Genomic DNA, 22,018 nt, shown 5'->3' on the forward strand with positions numbered 1-22,018 from the left:
AACTGGCTGGAATGGCAGAGACAAGTGTAAGGGAAAATGGCTGCCATATAAATGGGCCCTGACTATGTTTGGTAGAAAAAAACGCAGACTTTGATGTCAAGTGACACCAGCTGAAATCTTGGCTCCTGCACTGTAGAGGAGTAACTTTGGGTAACTGTTGAACGTTTCTGCACCTTTTTGATAATCATACCTCCCTTACAGGTCCCTGCGAGGGAGGACAAAGTGAGAGCGGGCAAGTGCATTCTTGGCTGCTGCTGTTCTTACTGGTGAGGGGAGCAGTGCTGTGGCCCTTCAGAGATGGGCCTGTTCCCTGCATGGGTCAGTGCTTCCCCCATGCCCAGAGGGACAGGGAGTGGGTGAGGGGCAGCAGTCTGAAGCTGAGGGCAAAGAGAATGAGGAAGAGAAGAGGGGGCCGCTTGCTCTCCTTGGGAGGCTCAGCATCTGTGGGACTTACAGGTATATCTTGTGTCACTTCCAAGGGACACATGGGAAGGCCTGGGTCTGTGCCAGCGTGTGGCAAGGGCAAGCAGCTGTGTTCTCAGGATGTACCAGGGTAAAGGGATAATGGGGCCAAGTGGGTAAGATGGCAGATCCTTGATCAGGTGACCACAGGGATCAAAAACTAGTAGACACAGGTATGCTCTTTAGACAACTTCAACTCTTGCCCTCTTCCAGGCCTCAAGGCCAGATCAGGAGACTCCCCTGAGTTCTGTCCTTTTAAGGGGATAATGTAAATTCTACCTCATTTACCAGGTACTCTCTGGGACCCAAAGAGGTCATGTAAGTCTCCATGAAAGGACTTTGAGAAGTCAGAGCTGCCAAACACACTGAGAGATCACATTTAAGGTAACAGTGAGCCTATCTGGTCATTGCCATCTTCATGCACATTTACTCAGCATCCTCCCCGTCACACCTACCTTGGGCTGGGACATGGTGGGGTCTTCTGGGGCACCTATGAAAGCAGGACTGGGGTTCTGGTCTACCTGGGTCAGGTTCCAACTCCCTGCCCCATCTGCAATGGAAGGGTGTGGGATCCTGGGGAGATTGGATGGTTCCAGGTCTGCTTCTTCAGCTGTTTCATAGAGGGAAAGGGGTCTGGTGTGTGCTGGGGGACCTTCTATGCATGTGTGTAAGAGTGAGAGAGGGAGCCTTCCTGTTGATAAGGGACCCATGAAATGCTTGACCTGAACCTGATCCCTTTTCCCGCTCCCTGCCTAACAAACAAATAGGAGTGTACACTTCTTGCCTAAAGTGGTTTGTAGGTTCAGTCTCTCAGCAACCTGTTGTCAGGAAAATCCAGGGCCTCTCTGATCCCCATGAACTCCTCTGTGAAAGGAAAGCCACTCAGCTGAAATGTGGATAAAGGATTGGATGGGTGCCTACGTTTGGAATGAAGCTGACCCGGAATCATGACTCCTGTTCTCTGCCTGCTAAGTTTCCATGTGGTGGCTTGCAGGGAGCAGGAAGCAGGAGCGCGACTAACAGTGACCCATAGCACGTTCTGAACCCCTGCTCTCAGGGAACTCCACGAGCTAATACTCATTGAGTCCCCACCACAGCCTCATGAGGCTGAAACTCTTCCTGTCCCCGTTTCAGCAATGAAGAACCTGGGGCACAGAGAGTGTATGTGGCTGCCCGATGGCATGCCGCTGGCTGAGATTCAAACCCGAGTGGTCTGGCTCCTGAGCCCCTGTTCTCAGTCATGGACCTTCCTGCGTCACAGCCATGTTGCTTCCTGTGCTGTGGGTGTCCATGACTGAGGTGAAGGGGCCTCCAGAGAGCCATTGCCTCTTATGTGTTGGCTCAGTGGGGGCAGTGCCATCTGATCCAGGTTGCTGAGCCCCCAGGACTCTGAAGCATGGAGCTCAGGGGCTGGTGGAGAGCAACGATGGGGGTTGACCTCACCAGGATGAGGGGTGGCCCTCAAGTAGTAGCCTGTTGCTTGCCTATGCAGCAGAGCAGGGATCTCATCCCAGCTTCTCACCATAACCCAACTGGCCTTGTGCTTTCTTCATATCCAGTGCCAACCCGCCTCAACAGTGGATACAAATGCTCTGCAGTCACTCTCAGGGGAGGGATTGTAGGGGATGACACACAAGGATGAGGTCTGTGAGCTGGAAGTCTGCGGTACCCCTCACCTTGGTTTCTACAGAGCTGAGCACATAGGAGGCACTGACTCATTTATCCCATAGGTTTGTTAGTGACAAATGTCTTGCATGTGCCAAACCCTGTATGAATGCTCACTGAAGGGTGGCTGAGACCTTGGGAACATGCCTGAGTAAGGAAGATGGCAACTCTTGTTTGGGCATTTATCCCTCTGTTCACTGCGAGCATGGCCACAAGCCCCTTGCTCTCTTTCCCTGGTTGAGACCTTCTATGCAGACTCAGATAGCTCTTATTCTTTCATCTCTATAGTTCTGGGTGCCCAAGACTTGGATCTTGGGACCTGTCCCTCACCCTGTGAGTAGCTGAGTGGCAGAGTGGACAGTGGCAGGAGGTCCTTTCTGTGTGACTCCTGGAGATACTCCAACCTGAATCCCTCCTTCCTCAGGGAGCCTGAACCCTGTACCTCCACACCACCCATCTCCCATTCCAATCCTGGGACTGCAAAGGCTCCTGCAGCATCATCCTCAAGCATGGATTTCCACCTGAAAAAAGGAAAGCATTACCTTGAGATAAGATGAGGCAGGGTTTGGTATGAAGAAGTAATCTTGAATTCTATTGGAAAAAGAACAGAAAGACAATATTGGGGAAAAAAAGAAGGTATCTTTTTTTTTCTATTTAAAAATGTGTTGTTAAGTACATGATGCTGGAGTTGGGGTAGAGAGGCCTTAGTTTATAGAATTCCTTTATTTTTATTAGTGTTCTTTCTTAATGGTTTCCCTTAGAAATTACAAGGTTAAGTTTTATAAAGTTAACAAGAACTCAAGAAGGTAATTTTCATAAAACCATGGATTTTGGAAATTCAAGTTTGCTTTGTTAATCTTTGAGTTATCACAGAAGCCTTGCTGTGTCATGAGATGAAGGATATCTGTACAGAAGAGGTAACAGAGGTTCAGAGGATCTAAATATTTTTAAATGATTTTTAATTTCAAAAACTCTGTGTCATTTAATCATCTATTTGCCTTGAATGATACATCAAGAATTTAATGTACAATTGGGAGAGAATAAACCATCAATTCTAATAATAGAGTCCAGCCCAGTGGAAGTAGCCAAGAAATGAGAACCACAAATTGAAATTTGGAACTTAAATGTTCAACACTTAAACTTATCCACAGTTTACCTATGACACAGAATATTATTGAGGAATATTACTTGGCTCTTAAAATGATATCTACAAAGGCTAACCAATATGGGCAAATATTGAAGTCACAATTCTGTTACAAAAGTAAAATACAGAAGATGGTTGAGGAGTAGGAGACCTAAATTTTGTCTGGTCCCAGGAGTTCAGCTAGATAATTAACAAACCATTCTGAACACCTATGAACTCAACAGGAGATCAAAGAAAAGAATAGCAGCCATTCTACGAACAAAAGTGACCACCCTCTGGAAGGTAGGATGCACGGAGAAGTGAATCTGAGGTGATATACCAGAAGATAGACTGCAGGGGGTAGAGCCTCCATGAGCCAGCTCTTGGCAATGGCTAGACCAGTGGAGCACAAAATCAGAACTTTTAGAAGTCTTCTCCATAGAGGGATATTGTTCCAGGGCTAAGTGGAGGGTGGAGCCCTTGCTGGGCCAGTGTGGTCTCAGGACTCTTGGAGTCACAAAAAAAGTAGGGGTGCCTGAGTGCAGCAGAGCTGCCACATTTTGGTGCAGGGAAGCTGGCTGCAGAGACAGAGCTGAGGAGTGGGCTCTCAGCTCAGAGTTACCATAGACTATGATCTGAGGCACAGTCAGCCACTGCTTTTTGATCTGGGACCCCACAATTGGCAGATCTGGGGAGACACCCCTCTTCTTTCACCAGGAGTGGTGCAGGAGCACACAGCAGGATTCTGCTGGGTTTGGAGACTCCAAACCGCACCATGCATCAGAGATAGAAATGCTCAGTCACAGGCTGGGTGAGCTTGGAGTGTGGCTGGAGACCAGGGAGACAGGAGTGATTGACTACTTTTCTCTGAAGGCATATTGAGGTGTGGGGCCCTGAGCTCTTGGCTCATACGGGCCAGAGGTTGGGAGGCCATCATCTTCATTCCTGTCCTCCAAAGCTCTATGGAAAGCATTCAGGGAACAAAAGCTTCTGAGAGCAAAACCGAGCAGAATATTTAGCCTGGCCCTTGGCAAGGGTGGTGCAATTCCTCCTCAGGCAAAGACATTTGAGAATCACTGCAAGAGCCCCTCCCCACAGAAGATCAGCAAGGACATCCAGCCAAGACCAAGTGCACTGATCAATGAGAACTGCGGAATTCCAGAGCTAGAGGAATACAGCACATAGAATTCTTGCTTTTCCCCCATGATTCTTTAGTTTTTCAAAGTTAAATTTTTGAATTTTCTTTGTTTTTCTTTTTCTATTTTTTTGTTTTTCCTCTTTCCTATTTTAACCACTATCTTATCTTATCAATACCTTTTAAAAAATCTTTTTAATTTTCATTTTTATAGTCCTATTCTATCCCTTCATTGTATTTAACCTTATGTTTTGTATATCTATAAGTTTTTCTTTCTTTAAATTTTTGGAATACAGTTTCTTCTAACAGACCAAAATATACCTAAATCTAGCATATGGCTCTGTTCTAGTCTCCTGCCTGGTCACATTCTGTTTTGTTGTTGTTGTTGTTGTTGTTAATTCTTGTTTATTTGCAGTTTCTTCTAACAGAATACATCCAAAATCTAGTGTGTGGCTCTGTCCTATTCATCAGCTTGATCATACTCTTTTTCCTCCTTTCTTTTCCCCCGGTTTTGGGTCTTTTCTGGTTGGTTTAGTGTATTTTTTCTGGGGTTGTTGTTACCTTTTTAGCATTTTGTTCTCTTATTCCTCTATTCTTCTCTGACAAAATGACAAAATGGAAAAACTCACCTCGAGAAAAAGAACAAGAAGCAGTACCAACTGCCAGGATCCTAGTCAAAATGGACATTAGTAAGATGTCAGAACTAGAGTTCAGAATGACGATTATAAAGATATGAGCTGGGCTTGAAAAAAGCATAGAAGACACTAGAGAATCCCTTTATGGAGAAGTAAAATCTAACCAAGTTGAAATCAGAAAGGCTATTAATAAGGTGCAGTAAAAAATGGGAGGCTCTAAATGCTAGGATAAATGAGGCAGAAGAGAGAATTAGTGATATAGAAGACCAAATGATGGAGAATAAAGAAGCTGAACAAAAGATAACTACTGAATCATGAGGGGAGAGTTTGAGTGGCAAGTGATACTATAAGATGATACAGTGTTAGAATAATTGAGATCCCAGAAGAAGAAAGAGAGGGTGGCAGAAGGTATAATGGGGGCAAATTATAGTAGAGCACTTCCTTAATTTGGGGAAGGAAACAGGCATCAAATTCCAGGAGGCACAGAGAACCCCCTTCAAAATCAATAAAAATAGGTCCACACCCTATCATCTAATAATAAAACTTACAAGTCTCAAAGACAAAGAGAAAATCCTGAAAGCAGCTCAGGACAAGAAGTCTGTAACATGCAATGGTAGAAGTGTTAGATAGACAGCAGACTTGTCCACAGAGACTTGTCCAGCCAGAAAGCACTGGCATGATATATTCAGCACTAAATGTGAAAAATATGCAGCCAAGAATACTATAGCCAACTAGGCTGTCATTGAAAACAGGAGAGAGAAAAAGTTTCCAGGACAAACAAAAAATAAAAGAATTTCCAAACACCAAACCAGCCCTACAGGAAATATTGAAAGGGATCCTTTAAGCAAAGAGAGAGACTAAAAGTAACATAGACCAGAAAGGAACAGAGACAATATACACTAACAGTCACCTTAGAGGCAATACGGTGGCACTAAATTCATATCTTTTAATAGTTACCCTGAATGTAAATGAGCTAATACTCCAATCAAAAGACACAGGGTAACAAATTGGATTAAAAAAAAACAAGGACCATCAATATGTTGTCTGCAAGAGACTCATTTTAGACCCAAAGACACCTTCAGATTTAAAGTGAGGGGGTGGAAAACCACTTACCATGCTACTGGACATCAAAAGAAAGCTGGGGTGGCAATATTTATATCAGATAAATAAGATTTTAAGCCGGTCTATAGTAAGAGATGAGGAAGGACACTATATCATACTTGAAGGATCTGTCCAACAAGAAGATCTAACAATTTTAAATATTTATGCCCCTAACATGGGAGCAGCCAATTATATAAACCAATAAATAACAAAATCAAAGAAACACATAGACAAAATACAATAGTAGGGGACTTTAACACCTCCCTTACTGAAATGGACAAATCATCTAAGCTAAAGATCAGCAAGGAAATAAGGGCTTTAAATGACACACAGGACCAGATAGACATCACAGATGTATTCAGAACATTCTATCCCAAAACAACAGAATACACGTTCTTCTCTAGTGCATGTGGAACATTCTGCAGAATAGATCACATCCTGGGTCACAGATCAGGTCTCAACCAGTACCAAAAGACTAGGATCATTTCCTGCATATTTTCAGACCACAGTACTTTGAAACTAGGACTCAACCACAAGAGGAAAGTTGGAAAGAGCTCAAATACATGGAGGCTAAAGAACATACTACTAAAAAAATGAATGGGCAACCAGGAAATTAAAGAATTTAAAAAATTCATGGAAACAAATGAAAATGAAAACACAACTGTTCAAAATCTTTGGTATGCGGCAAAGGCAGTCCTGAGAGGAAAATATATAGCAATACAAGCCTTTCTCAAATAACAAGAAGGGTCTCAAATATACAACCTAACCTTATACCTAAAGGAACTGGAGAAAGAAGAGCAAAGAAAGCCTAAACCCAGCAGGAGAAGAGAAATGATAAAATTCAAAGCAGAAATCAATGAAATAGAACCAAAAGAACAGTAGAACATATCAATGAAACTAGGAGATGTTTCTTTGAAAGAATTAACAAGATTGATAAACCCCTGGCCAGACTTATCAGAAAGAACAGAGAAAGGACCCTAATTAATAAAATCATGAATGAAAGAGGAGCAATCACAACCAACACCAAAGAAATACAAACAATTTAAGAACATATTATGAGCAACTATACACCAGCAAATTTGGCAGTCTGGAAGAAATGGATGCATTCCTAGAGACCAATAAACTACAAAAACTGAACCAGGAAGAAATAGAAAACCTGAACAGACCCATAACCAGTAAGGAGATTGAAGCAGTCATCAAAAAAATCTCCCAACAAACAAGAGCCTAGGGCCAGACAGCTTCCCAGGGGAATTCTACCAAACATTTAAAAAAGAATTAATACCTATTTTCCTGAAACTGTTCCAAAAAATAGAAATGGAAGGAAAACTTCCAAACTCATTTTATGAGGCCAGCATTACCTTGATCCCCAAACTAGAGACTCCAACAAAAAGGAGAATTACAGACCAATATGAATTACAGAATTACAGAATTACAGACCAATATCAATATCCTGATGAACATGGATGCAAAAATTACAGAATTACAGAATTACAGACCAATTACAGAATTACAGAATTACAGAATTACAGACCAATATCAATATCCTGATGAACATGGATGCAAAAATTCTCATCAAAATACTAGCCAATAGGATCTAATAGCACATTAAAAGGATTATTCACCACAACCAAGTGGGATTTATTCTTGGGCTGCAAGGTTGGTTCAACACCCCAAAATCAATTGATGTGATACAATACATTAATAAAAGAAAGAACAAGAACTATAAGATACTCTCAATAGATGCTGAAAAAGCATTTGAGAAAGTAGAGCATCCCTTTTTGATCAAAATTCTTCACAGTATAGGGATAGAGGGTACATACCTCAAAATCATCAAAGGCATCTATAAAAAACCCACAGCGAATATCATTCTCACTGGGGAAAATTGAGAGCCTTTCTCCTAAGGTCAGGAACTCTCCTTAGGCAGGGCTGCCCACTATCACCACTGCAATTCAACATAGTACTAGAAGTCCTAGCTTCAGCAATCAGACAACAAAAAGAAATAAAAGGCATCTGAATCAGCAAAGAAGTAGTCAAACTCTCTCTTTGTAGATGATATGATATGATACTTTATGTGGAAAAGTCAAAAGACTCCACTCCAAAACTGTTAGAACTCATACAGGAATTCAATAAAGTGTCAGGATATAAAATAAATATTTTATATTTAAATTTACTTATATTAAATAAATTTATATTAAATTATATTAAACATTATATTAAATAAGTATTTATAAAATAAATTTAAAAACCAACAACAAGACAGAAGAAAGGGAAATTAAGGAGTCAATTCCATTCATAATCGCACCCAAAACTATAAAATACCTCAGAATAAATCTAACCAAAGAGGGAAAGAATCTGTATTCAGAAAACTATAAAAATACTCATGAAAGAAATTGAAGAAGACACAAAGAAATGGAAAACCATTCCATGCCTATGGATTGGAAGAACAAATATTGTGAAAATGTATGTGTTACCTAGAGCAATCTACACATTTAATGCAATCCCTATCAAATACCATGAACTTTTTTCCAAAGAAATGGAAAAAATAATCCTAAAATTTACATGGAACCAGAAAAGACCCCAAATAGCCAGAATAATGTTGAAAAAGAAAACCAAAGTTGGCAGCATCACAACTCTAGACTTCAAGCTCTATTACAAAGCTGTAATCCTCAAGACAGCATGGTACTGGCACAAAAACAGATACATAGATCAATGGAATAGAAGAGAGAACCCAGAAATGGACCCTCAACTCTACGGTCAACTAATTTTCAACAAAGCAGGAAAGAATCTCCAGTGGTAAAAACAGTCTCTTCAACGAACGATGTTGGGAAAACTGGACATCCTCATGCAGAAGAATGAAACTGGATCATTTCCTTATACTGTGCACAAAAATAGACTCAACATGGTTAAAAGACCTCAATGTAAGACAGGAGCTCATCAAAATCCTTGAGGAGAACACAGGTGGCAACCTCTTCGACCTCAGCCGCAGCAACTTCTTCCTAGAAACATTGCCAAAGGCAGTGGAAGCAAGGGCAAAAATGAACTATTGGGACTTCATCAAGATCAAAAGTTTTGCACAACAAAGGAAACAGTCAACAAAACCAGAAGACAATAGACAGAATGGGAGAAGATATTTGCAAATGACATATCAGATAAAGGGCTAGTATCCAAAAATCGATACAGAACTTCTCAAACTCAACACCCAAAGAACAAATAATCCAATCAAGAAATGTGCAGAAGACAAGAACAGACATTTCCCTGATAGTTAAGAAAACCATGCCGAGGGATTAAGTGACTTGCTCAAGGTCGTGCCCTCAAACTCAGGTAGGTAAGCTCCTGAGAGGGGAAGGAAAGAGTGTTCTTTTCTTTGTGATATACTCACATCTACCTCCAAACAGACAAATACATGGCATTCCCGCTCCTCAGTCCCTATCTGATCCTGTGGCAGGCATCACTAGTTGCTCATGGCTCTCTTTCTTGCTGAGGCGAAATTGGCCCTCACAATCTTCCTTGACATAGTGCTCCCCAACTAGTCTCTAGCAATTAATCCATCAACCCAAGCAATAAAAGCCCATTTGTCATTTCTAGAGCACATTTCCAATCAGTTTCTAAAAGATGTTTCTAAAAATAAATGCAGGTGCATGCATGCATGTGTGCACGTGGACTTATGAATGAAATTGAACTTGACTCGTTCGCATGTCCTGAGCATTTGCTAGGGGTCAGGAAGGCACTCCTGTGTGCAGGGCTCAACAAATTTCTATCTTAAAGGTATTGGCAAAATGTTCCACATTAAGAAATCTTGATGTAAATTCTTTTAAAAAGTTCCGAATCCTGTTGTAGACCCTCCTTAATCTAATGCTTAATTTAATGTTTTGTGAAGTGTGGCTTGGTACCCTGGGTTTTCACACACCAAGACATTCTTCCATGTGCCTTTAAAGGCATTTTAGCATTCCTCTACAGTTTTCTCAGTGCCTTTCCAAATTTTGCTAGCAGGGCATTTATTTTCAAAGCTTTTGCTTTATACACAGTTCCATTCACTTGACAGCATTGTATTTGTCCCACTGTCATGGGTAATATATTTACAAAGGCCCAGTGCATACAGGGGACATGTTAAGAATGCTTGATTCATACTGTGCAAAAGAAATGGCCCGAATGCTATTTTTCAGAATTAGAATTACACTTGGTATTTCAACAGCAGGGACACTAGGATTCTGAGAGGGAGCTTTGTATGGCAGAGGCACATACCAAAGAGAGTTTCCCAGCAGTAGAGGTATCACCTCTCCAGTCCCCCAGCGAAACTTCCACAAGGGTAGGAAGAACCTGGGTTGATGCATCTGGTTTGAGGAAGAGGGGCGTAAATGCCTGTGTTGAGTGCTAAGAACAGACAGCTCTTAGGATGTAGGCAGTATGTAATGAGATCAGGATTTAAAAATTCAAGCTGCCTGAGTGGCTTGCAGGTGGTAACGGAATCAGATCCAGAAAAATAATGTTGTCCTATTTCTAGGTCAATGTCGTGATGATGCAGATGACTGGGATTTTTAACTTTCTGAACCTAGTTGGATATGGCCCTGCAGTCATGTCAGCAAGGGAAGACACCACATGGACCTCAGAGAACGTGAGAATCAGCCACCTCTAACAATGGCACAAGGAGGCCATAGTCAAATAATAAAACCCAACTTCAGGAAAAGGTGGCAATCGCAGGAATGGTACTGGAAAAATGTCAGCCCTAGGGTAAGAGAATTCACTCCAAATACTCACAGCCAGGGAAAGATGAGGCCTGCCAGGGGCCCGGCAGGCACTGGGAGAAGCACTCTAGCGTGTGTGGACCTAGCAACAGATTGCGGGATGGATTCTGGGAAATAATTAGAGGTCACTGATAAAATTGAGCCCTAAGGATGTTTAGCAAAGTGCTGTTTGAAAAAGTAACAAAAACCACAGTAGAAACAATGAATGATTAATAATAATCAGGAATTAACTAGGGCTTGCAAATACAATACAGAGTGATGTAGCTATTAAAATGATTTGTAGAAAATTTAATAACATGAAATGTATTCCTATAAGTATGAATTCTTATAAGAATGTAGTATATGTATTATATGTCAACTGCTTTTTATGATATATTTATGTATATATAAATGTATATATAAATTATTTTATGTATATATAAATTTTATGTATATATAAATTATTATATGTAAAGCATAATATATCTTAAAAAGCAGGTGACTTTAAACCCTGGAGAGGATATATATATATATGTATCTCCCCACATATATAAAGGGTAAAAGTGAATCCCCCCTGGGTGGTAGTGATGGTTACTTTCTTCATTTTTCTTACATGCAGTTTCTCAAACATCCATGATAAACATCTATTACCTGTGCAGTAAGGAAAAGACACAAATTATAGGGTCTGTTCGGTTTGTTTTGTGCATGAGTAGGGGCGTTCTGTTCAGTGGGCCTCTCTGCTCTGTGGGCGCGCTGCCTGGGGGCATGGCCATTGAGGCTGGGCGGAGACCTCGGTGAGTCCTGAGTGGGCCTACACACCGCGGGGGTTTTGGCAGACTGAGCTGCGGCTTTATTCCAAGTTAGATCTTTGTTCCTGGGCGCTGCGGTGAACTAGACTTGCTGTCTTTTAGGGCCCTCACCTCCCCAAGTCCCCTCCGTGACACTTTTCCTCCATACACATCCTCCTTTCCTTTCAGATACTGTCCCTCGTCCAGACACTCACCGTCTTCCAGACACTCTTCCAACAGATCCTCTGTTTCTTCCAGATGCTTTTTCTTCTGCAGATGCTTTCTCTCCTTCAGAAACCCCGGAATCTCATACAGATAGGGGTTCTCTTTCAGAAACCTTTCCTCCTCGAGATACTCTTCATCGGAATAGATTTCCTCTCCCAGATACTCACTGTCTTCGGGAGATAGATACTCTCTCTCTGAATTCTCCTCCTCCTCGCTACCTCCTTCCTCCGAACATAAGGTCTGTGTGGAGTACCAGGAGGTTGTGGGAAGGGAAAGAAGGGACGTTCCTCCCGAGGACTGATTACTTCCAGCAGACATTGGGGCAGCATTAAGCAGAAGAGACCCTTCAGCAAACAGCAGTAGGCAGTCGCTTTACCGTCCTGGGAACCAAGAAAGGAATAGCATCCCATTAGTCGGTAATTCCCACCACACATCGCTTTAAATCCATGTTTGTTCACTCATTTCAGTCAGTAGTCGTTGGAGGGCCCTTTGAGTGTGCAGACCAGTACATGGCGGTCCATGAGAAGGCACATACAAGGAGGAACAGGGTTTTACCCTCAAGGAGCTGGTAGGAGAGATCACACCCTATGGCAACACCTTTGCAATTACTGCACAATATGAAACGAGGGAGTGGTTGTGTGTCTGGTGGTAATGTCATCAGGGAAGACTTTAAGGGATCCTTCAAGAACGATTTATCACCACAGTAAGCGAGACAGAGGATGTCTAGCAGGAGCTTGAAATCTGGCGTGCAAACAGGTTTCTAGCCACAAAGAACCAGGCGCAGTGCGAGAGGTACCAGTGGGTGGTACAGACACGGGGACCCGGGCCTCGGCCTGTGGGCAGCGAAGGGCCGCGTCGCTGGAGGTCTGCCAGGCGCGTGCTCGAGGCCCTGTGGGCTACCCACCCCTCTCTCACCAACCCCCCCCCCGCCCACCTCGCCAGAAGCTCCACCCACCGTTCATTCCCTCCGCAAACACTAATTTTTACTTCCCAGCTCGCATACACCTGGGAGTGCCTAGGCTTCCCCAGGAAGTCTTCTGTGCTCTACCCTAAGCTCCCTCTACACTCTCTGCATTTTCAGGAAAGCTTCTGTTTTGCGATATGACGTGGTTTGCTTGCACAGCTGTCTTTCCAACAGAGTGTAAAGGTTCTGAGGGCCAGAAGATGGATTCTTGTTTAAAAATACACTTGAATCTTTCTACTCTTCTCCATCCCCACTGACTACCTGCAGTGAGCCGTGTCATTGGCCAGCGGGATTCCTGCAGCCCTTTCCAGACTGGCCTTCCTGTGACCGTGGCTACCATGCCCCTAACATTCTCCGTGGAAGAGTGTTCATGGGAACTAGAAATCAGACCATGATCTTCCGTGCTTCAGCTTCCTCCAGAGGTTTTCCCCTGTATTTGGAATACACTGTAAACACCATTCCATGTCCCCATAGGCCCGTGAGATCTGGCACTGCTCAGGCTCTCTGACTTTATCTCCTGCCACCCCTTCCTCTGTTCTCCGACCCCGTGAGTTTCTCTTGTAGCACTTACAGTATTCCTGATGACGTTTTTTGTTTACTCATCCAGTCTTTCTTTTCCACAAGACTGTCAGTGTCTCAGTGACCGTGTCTCATGCTTAATAAATCTCCAATAAATTTATGATCAGTGACTGAGCGAAGGGCCGAAGGAATTGGCTCTAGAGCACTGGGTCCCAAAGTTTTAAAAAGGATGATACTTATTCTGCACAAGGGGATAGGTTGAAGAGGCTGCTCATTGTGGAGGCCAGGGTCCAGAATCTTCCTGTTTGCTCCAAGGACTTCTTGGGTCAGTATCTTGGCCTGCCTTTTCTTTCAGATCTTAGACCAGGAAGCTCTGTTTTAGGGAACTGGCCGGATGAGATCATAGGCTCTTTTGCCGTCATGTGGGCAACATGATGCTCAACATGAGAAGTGTGAGGTGTGAAAACACAGTGGGTTGGTGGGATTATCTGTCCACCTGCAGCGCTGCTAGAACCCTTGGATTATCAGATTCTGATAGGATTATCCTGGGGCAGTGTGGTGAACTGCCGGGGTGCTGCCCAGCTGTGGAGACTGTGGTCTACAGACAGTCTCTAACCACTAGTTCCTTCAGGAACTGCCCTGGCTGCAGAGCCACCTTCCAGAAGTTGTGCCCTTCTCAGGGCAGCCCGCATCTGGTGACTGAGCAAGGTGGGGCTGGGGGTGGGGGGCTTTGGAGAGTGAAAGTCCGGCAGATTCTAGCAGGTCAGCTTTGACAGGCGGGCCTGCTGAGCCTGTTCCATAAGACCCTTCTCTCTGCCAGTCCTTCCCCGCCTTTCTCAGGCTTTGGTCCCAAATCCCCATCTGATATGCCACTGATGGCACGTCAAAGGTCTGCATTTTTAAGTCCATTTCCAGGCCACCCACCCTGTGACAGGCAGCGTCACAAAGCATAAACTGACTGTGGGATTGGGGAAAGTGAAGGGGAAAGGCCTCAGAGGTAGTTTGGGGTTTAAGAAGGTGGGAGGCTGGGGAGTTAGCTGAGCTGCCTGGGGCAGGGTAGAGTGTCCTGGCAGAAAGAGGACTGGGTAGGAAAAGTCAAGGCAGAGTCAGTGAGTGGAGCGCTGTAGAACCCGTTATGAAACATTTTGTGCTGGGTGCTGACTGGGAAGGTGAGAGGATTAAAAACTCCCCAGGAGGGGACTCCTGTAGCCATCTACCAGAAACAGCAGGGACCTCTGTCACTCTGTCACTCTGTTCCTCTGTCACTCCCAGCTCTGGGGTCTGCACATGTGTTTTCGGTAGGCTACCTCAAACGGAGCACTGTGAGCCCTAAATCCCAGAGGCGAGGGGGAGGAGATCACCGGCCAGGCAAAGGGTGAGCTATGGGAAAATGTGGGGGCCTACAGTTTTGTTTACGGGAGTCTCCTCTGCTTTAAAGGGGCCCCTCCAGGCTTATTTTGACTTAAAATCTGAACGTGCCTGTTACTATAGCTGTCTACTCCTGATCCCCCACTCGCTCCTGAGCCTGGCTTCCAGTGGGAGAAGGAAGGAGCTGGGGAAGATGAGAGCAATCAGAGACGGGGTCTCTCCAGCCCTACCCCGGGAACGGTGACAGCAGGGGTGGGCACAAGTCCTGCCATCAAAGGCATGCTTACACTTTAGGGTTCTCCTGTCTTTCATATTTTCTAGCTGCTCGAGATAAAAGGTCAGAATCCCTGGATCCTGGAACGGCCCTGAATGCATTTATCATCAGCATGCTGTCATTCAGTGTTAGGGACCTTTTTTTACCCCCGGTTTTTCACCAGGCCTTGTAAAAAGGCTCGGTCCGCTGCATTCTCATTTCAAAGATCAGAAAAGAAATTGCACTCTCGACATTCTCTCTTTAGTTCTGCTAGAAACTTGTAAGAAAAACCATCAGGCAGAAATAAATAAATATCAAGGCAACTTAATATCCAGTGTCTCAAGGCAAACATCCAGGTTTTGACTTGTGATTTGGACACGACTCATTTTGACCCTGCTTTCTGAGACATTGCGGCTTAATTTCTGTGGTCACAACAAGAAACACCCACTCTATAATGGCCGATTATAGGTCATTACATTTTAGACTGACTTCACAAAATGGCTGTGTCAATCAAAGCCGGCTGGCAGACATTCTACTCAGCTTAAGTCATTTAAAAAAAAAAATACAGAGTGAGTATTTAGAATTGGCAGAATTCACAAAAAAACAAAGAATTCCAACTTCTCCTGGAGACTGGACTCTCGGGCAACCCGGCACTGGCTTTCCCATGTGGAGACGGTGCTGCTGAGGTGAGGATGCCTTCCTCCAACGGGGCTGAATGTTCCATTTCTGCTTCCATCCCCACCACTACCTGTCATCTGCTCAGACACCCAGGCAGCCTCCTCCTCACATAGGTCCTGTTGTTTTGTTTAGAGTAGACCATGGCTCTCTGTCTCTAGCAGAAGTTGGAAACTCGGGCCCCTGGGTAGCTCAGTGGGTTAAGTCTCTGCCTTCGGCTCAGGTCATGATCTCAGGGTCCTGGGATCAAGCCTCGCATCAGGCTCTCTGATCAGCAGGCAGCCTGCTTCCCGCACCACCACCCCCTGCCCCCTGCCTCTCTGCCTACTTGTGTGTGCTCTGTCAAATAAATAAAATAAAATCTTGAAAAAAAAACAAAAACAAAATGAAACACAGAGTTTGGACTACATGAAGGTTTAACTGTAGCTTTGCCACCTTAAAAAAAAAAAGTTAGAAACCAAGAGATATACAAAAGGACAGATGTTTCTCCCACTTTGCCTACTCATGCACTGGCTTTATCTTTCTGGCCCCAGAGAGAGATGGGGTCTTTGCTCCAGGCTCTTTGGTGCCATCATTACACAGACAGGTCAGCACTGCACGCCCTGCCTACCATGACTGGCACGTAATAGGCACTTGGTAATACTTGTTGAGTGAAGAAATGAAAGGGCAGAGCAAAGTCTTAATGAAAGACTATGTGCTTTGCCAAGTATATTTACTGATTATGTGCATATGCTCATTTAATGAAGAGGGGTAGAACTTTTGTATCAGAGGTCACCGTAGGACCACAGTCTTGGAGACTTAGATCATTGTAACCCTTTCCACACTGCACTGTAAATAAGAGGCCAGCTGATTTCTCTATAGTGATTTTTTTGGGGATCTCAGTTTTCATTCTGAGAGGTTGAGGCCAGGATCCCCAAACATTCTTGGTTTGAAATAAATGAGGAAGACATAACTGGCTGATCTCATGAAAAATAACCACCACCTCTGGCTTCGAAGTGAGTGACCCAAAGAAAGGCTCCGTGTTCTGTTCTGGTTTTTTAGATAAAGGGATTAGTAGGGTTTCCCCACTGGTTTCTAAGAGGGGAAGGTGGTTTGCTCCTAAGTTGTTTTTTGTACCTCTGCCTGGGGCCATGGCCCTACAGACTTGCTGCTGGGCTTCATGCTTTGGAAATCAAGTGCAAGCAAAGGAACTTGTCGTTGGGTGGGAACAAAGTCCTTGGGGCAGGAAAATGGACTGCTCCGTGAGAATGAGTATGTTTGCTTTGTACAGCTCTTGAGGCCCTATGTGATGGCCCTGGGCAGTGAGAGGATGCAAGGATATACTGGGACATGTTTTCCCAGTTTGACCAGCACAGGTGTCCTCCCCTCATGCCTCCCTCCAGTCCTCCTCCGCTCTCAGGACATCAGTACTGCGATGTTTCTGGGGAAGCCACCCAAGGACCTCAGTGGACCCTTGGTCTGCTAGCACCAAATGGCGGTTCTTTGTCATCACTATCCTCCCGCTTTGCGTTCTCAAAATAAAGGAAGGCTCTGGCTTCTCTGACAGGGAAGGCAGTTGGAGGTCCAAGCGCCCTCTGGTCCCTGCACAGGGTCCCTAGAGGGGCCTCCGTCTTGGTGTCCAGCTCCCTACCTCAGCCAGGTCTCCCTTGCCAAACCTCCCCTCCCCCAGGGTCCTGTGCACACCTGTGGATGGACCCTTCCAGGTCCAGCCCTGCCAGCCCCCCTGTACTCCAGCAGGGGGTGCAGCTTTATAGACTGGCCATTTCCTGGTCAAAGACTCAACACTGTTTCCCACAGAACTGCTGCAGAGGGTCAGCAGAGGAGGGGTCTGAGTGGAAATGGAAAGGGAGAATTGAAGCAGGAATGAGAAACTTCTAGAAGAGCAGGGGGGCGTGGTGGTCAGGATCTGGGGCCAGGTTTCCTGGGGTCAAATCCAGCCTGGCCACTTACATGTGACTTCAAGTGAGTTTCTGAACTCTCCTCTGACACAAGTTCCTAACTAGCACCGAATATAAGTGTGTGTGAGTGTAGGGGTGTCCGTGCCTTATTTAGTTCGTGGTATCGGGAGAGAGTAGAGATTGCTTTCCGCTCCCCTACTCCCTGGTAGTGACTGCAGCCTAGTGAGAGGGTGGGGGATTAGAGTCTGTCTGTCGTTCAGTCCAGGTCTTGGCTGCTGGGCACTGGAGGAAAGATGGCCGCACGCATTGCCAGAAGCACCCTCACCCTCCGGAGGCTGAAACCCTCCCTGGAAGACTGCCTGGCCCATGGGAATTTTACGGTGATGTCTTTCTTGGCCAGGACATAACTTTCTGTATTGTGCGTCAGTCCGCTTCCTGACTCTCAGCCCTGATCTCAGGAAGCTGTTATCTAGAAACAAGAGATGGCCTGGTGGAGGCTGCTCGTTCAGCTTTCACATGGCTGTGATTCAGCAGCGCTCGAACTTCTTCGGGGCCTTTCTCTGACTTCCACTCTGTCGTTCATCCTTTTCATCCCTGGGGAAGCTACAATAAAGGGTTCTCACTCCTCTTCCCCCTTGACAGCCTTTGAAGTGTACGGAGGTAGCAGGCAGACCTTTCTCCAGGGCCCCGGGCTCAGATCTCCCACTCCTTCTCGACATCTCTGCTTGACATCAGCCAGGCCACCCAGACTTGCTGGGCCCAAACTGCAATGCTGCTCTTCCTCCCTGGGCCCCTCAGCTGCCGACAGAGTCCTGCAGTCATCCCTTCTTTCCTCCTCACCCTGCAGCCCGGCCACCAAGAAGTGAAGCTGGCTCCTCCTTCAAAGGGTTTCCCACCCATCCCCGGCTAATCAGTGCCCCATCTTGCCCCAACTGCCATAGCCCTCTGCTAGCGGCTGATTCTCTGCAGGTAAAACCATGGTCCCCTCACCTCACCCCTCTGCATAAAACCCTACAATTGCTCACATCTTGCACTGAAAGGCAAAGCCCTTTCAGGCCTGCAGGGCCTTCCCGCCTGGCCCCCATCACCTCTCCTACGTGTCTCCTCCTGCCCTCTCCCTCCTTCCATTCCTGCCACCCTGGTCTCAGTGCTGTCCCAAACATTGCCAGGCACTGTTCTACCTGAGGCCTTCACTCTACTGTCCCCTGAGCCCCGTTCCCTGGGAACCCTGACCCTTCTGCTCTTTCCTTACTTGCTCTAATTTTTCCTTTTTCTTCCAGAGCATTTATCACTTTCTAACACACTGAGAACTTGATTCATTAATATGCGCATTGCCTGTCTCCTCTCACTGAAATATAAATTTCCTGAGCACAGGGATCTTTGTTTTTGTCACTGATTTGCCCAAGTGCCTTGAACTGTGCCCCACACGGAGTAGGAAATAATAAACATTGAATGAATGTGTGAAGCCTGATCCCTCCCAGTCCAGAGCCCAGGCCCAGTGTGAGCGTAGCCATCTCCCCGACACTGTGGGCCATGCCTGAGAACACTTAGCTTGAGGCTCTGTTAGTGCATTCAGAGCTCTGACTCCAATAGGATGATGGGTCCGTTTCCTGTCTCACCGGGACTTAACATCTTCTTCAGCTCCTCTCCGCTATTTTTTTTTTGGACTGCCATTCATTTCTGAACTCTCCCAGCTTCCTAGTATGTGTGTCTTCATGAAATCACTGATACAAATGTCAAACCAGAGAGCCCCAAGGACACCAGCCAAATCTGTCCTGCCATCTTCATCCATCAGTCAGGAGAGGTTGGGGGAAGGGAATGAACATTTCCATGTCAGCCATTGCTCTGGCCTCCTTAGTCTGTATAACAACCCCTAACGGAGGCACAGTCATCTCCTCTTTATAGATGGGGGAATGGGGCTCTGCGTTTAAGGGAATCATAAGGGCTTACAATCTTTAGAGGGTCACAGTGCCAAAAAATAGTCTACAGAAATAAATTGGTTTTTTTCCTGAGCATCAAAAAGCTGAAGTGGGGAGAAAGATCTTACTACATTGTTTGCTGAGAAAAAAAAGGAGAGCGAGAGAGAGGGCCTTTTTAAGGAATAAGGCAGCTTTCTCTAGGCAGCTGGCAGGACCTAGTCTTTGAGGCTCCTCCCCCTCCGCCCTGGGAGCCCACCTGCCTGAGGCTCCTCCTCTTGGCTCTCTGAGCACAACCCCCCCACCCCACCCCCCTACCCCCCGCCATGTTCCCTGAGGCTTACCCCCTCCTTCTTCTCTCTCTGATGCCCCTTTTCTCTCTACTGTCTTGGGGGGAGGGGTCCTCTTCTTTGGCTCCCTGGGACTTGCCCTCCCTCAAGATTTCCCTACTTCGCTAAGGCATGGTCAGAGAAATCCAGTTCCATGTGACTTGCTCTTTAGGGATCCGTGCTACTTATCACCTCTCCCAAGTGCTTCCAAACTCTTACAGGAAATGTTCTAGAATTGTGCCCAGCATCAATATCAGACTCACTGGGACTTAATTTGCCACATCTGCCTTTTCTTCTCCTTTTGTCTAAATCAGGACAATGTTCTCCTGTTTCTAGATTTGGGGTTCTACTCCCATTCTCTAAGCTCCAACTATTTGTATAATCCTTTAATTATACCAGTAAATGGGCCTGATTAAATTTGTTCATTATGGCATCCTTGAGAGACAAACACGATTATCACCGTTTTACAGTCAATAGTCAGGTTCCGAGAAATCAAATGATTTGGTTGGTTAAAGTCAGACAAGTAAAAAGTGACCAAACTAGCATCTGGACAAAGGTGTGCCATTGCAGAATGGTACCCCCCTTACCCCCCACCCACTATCTTGTGGGTTGAGGGACTGTGTTCTTGGGAGGGCAGCACTTCCTGGGGCACTGGCATCAGTTCTCAGCACCCTCCTACCACCCCAGGTTAAACAATCAAATTCTGTGATAAAGTCTGCAGGATGAGGTGAGGGGGCGCAGGGGAAATGAGGTTTGTGTCATTACTGAGAATTTCCTATGTGCCTGAACAGAATAAGGTATTTTACTTTTTTTTTTTAAAACTTAAAGATTCATAAAAATCAAGTAAAGTGTTACTATCCTGTTTTTTCAACTTAGAAAACCAGAACTCACATATTTGGGATTCCACCCTGCCCAATTCCAAGTCAAAACCATGCTGCAAAGAGGTGAGAAAGATATGTCATCTTTCCAGTTTTGACAACTCAACTTCTTAGCGATTCCCTTAAGCGGAGAGGCCTGAATGGCAATTATTTAGAAGACCCGAAAAATATTATTTAGGGTTTCTATTTGCTAAAGGAAAATTCATTTAGATGGGAAAACATCCCCAGTTAAAAGTTTACTGGACTAATCTTGAAGAGTCATATAGAATGCCTTTGAATTGACTTCCCTCAGATCTTCAAAATTATATGAAATGAAGTGGGATTATTGAGAACTGTTTTAATAGATGATATATTCATTTTCAGGTAGTTCAATTTAGGCTCTCAGTAGAAGTGTATTTTGGGTGTGCCCAGTGGACACTAGCCGTGTACTGAGGTATTATGTTCTCAGCTCATGGGAGCACACATGGAGGCGCCTGACGGGGCCATGGGCAGCAGATGACAAGAGATGTGTCACTGTCTTGGTTGTGTTTCAAGCTGAATGTGGGATTTTGAGTATGTTCCCCGTGTCTCCCCCTTGTGTCTAGGCTTCTTGTCTCATTTGTTATCTCGGTTGATCTAGAAGGGCTCTGGGTTCCTTCTGGGCCTACAAATCTAAGGACTGTCTCTTATTTAAAAGCCTTAGGGCAAGTTGGGTTGTGGCATTCAGGTTTGTTTCTGATTTAGACTGTCCTTATGGTGATTGTGGCCTAAATACATGTCAACCCTAGATGGGCCTGGGGCAGTACCCTGTGGTAAATCTTACTAGTATTTCTATAGCCAAACATGTACATTTTCACAGTAAGTAGGATAAAGAGAAGCTTTAAATGGCTCCACATCAGTGTAGGTTGGATTTTGCTTTGAACCAAGTTCTAGCAGTTCAGGTTTTGTGGTCAAATGAGTTGGCCACAAACTTACCAAGAAGACTCTCAGTTGTCAGAAATTTTTTTGGATTTCAAAATTGGTGGACATTTGGCTCTTGCGTTATATTTCTTGTTGGTGGTCATATCTGGGAATTACCTAATGTAGTGTTCTTGATAGGAAATGCAAGGAGCTTAAAAATTACTAGAGGAAAATAAAATCCACTTTGTGGAGCGCCATTGCTATTTCTGGGATTACAGGGTGTCTAACAGGGAGGACAGTGTGAATTATTTGCAATCATGACCGTGCAGCCTTCAACACCTGGGAACAACAGGGGTTATGACCAATTATGCTCATGGCTCCATACTTACGATGTCAGGGAGTGAACTGAGTCCAAGCCAAGAGATTTTTCAATAATAACAGCTGAAAGAAAAACGTTTTCTGGTTAGCTCTTAGTTATCCGAAA

The 22,018-nt window shown here is 44.9% G+C and overlaps 1 protein-coding gene across 1 annotated transcript in view; it reads right to left on the reverse strand.

The window, feature by feature from the left end:
- Positions 1 to 22,018, reverse strand: part of ERICH6B (glutamate rich 6B) — a 63,764-nt gene that overhangs the window by 35,097 nt on the left and 6,649 nt on the right. Inside the window, exons 2-4 of the mRNA XM_059143986.1 lie at positions 21,924 to 21,975; positions 11,846 to 12,235; positions 2,670 to 2,718 (exon numbers count right to left, since the gene is read on the reverse strand). Coding sequence (XP_058999969.1) covers positions 2,670 to 2,718; positions 11,846 to 12,173 — 377 coding nt within the window. The 5' untranslated portion in view covers positions 12,174 to 12,235; positions 21,924 to 21,975. The remainder of the gene's footprint in view (positions 1 to 2,669; positions 2,719 to 11,845; positions 12,236 to 21,923; positions 21,976 to 22,018) is intronic.

Source organism: Mustela lutreola, chromosome 13, assembly GCF_030435805.1.
Source record: "Mustela lutreola isolate mMusLut2 chromosome 13, mMusLut2.pri, whole genome shotgun sequence".
In the NCBI taxonomy this organism is placed as follows: Eukaryota; Metazoa; Chordata; class Mammalia; order Carnivora; family Mustelidae; genus Mustela; species Mustela lutreola.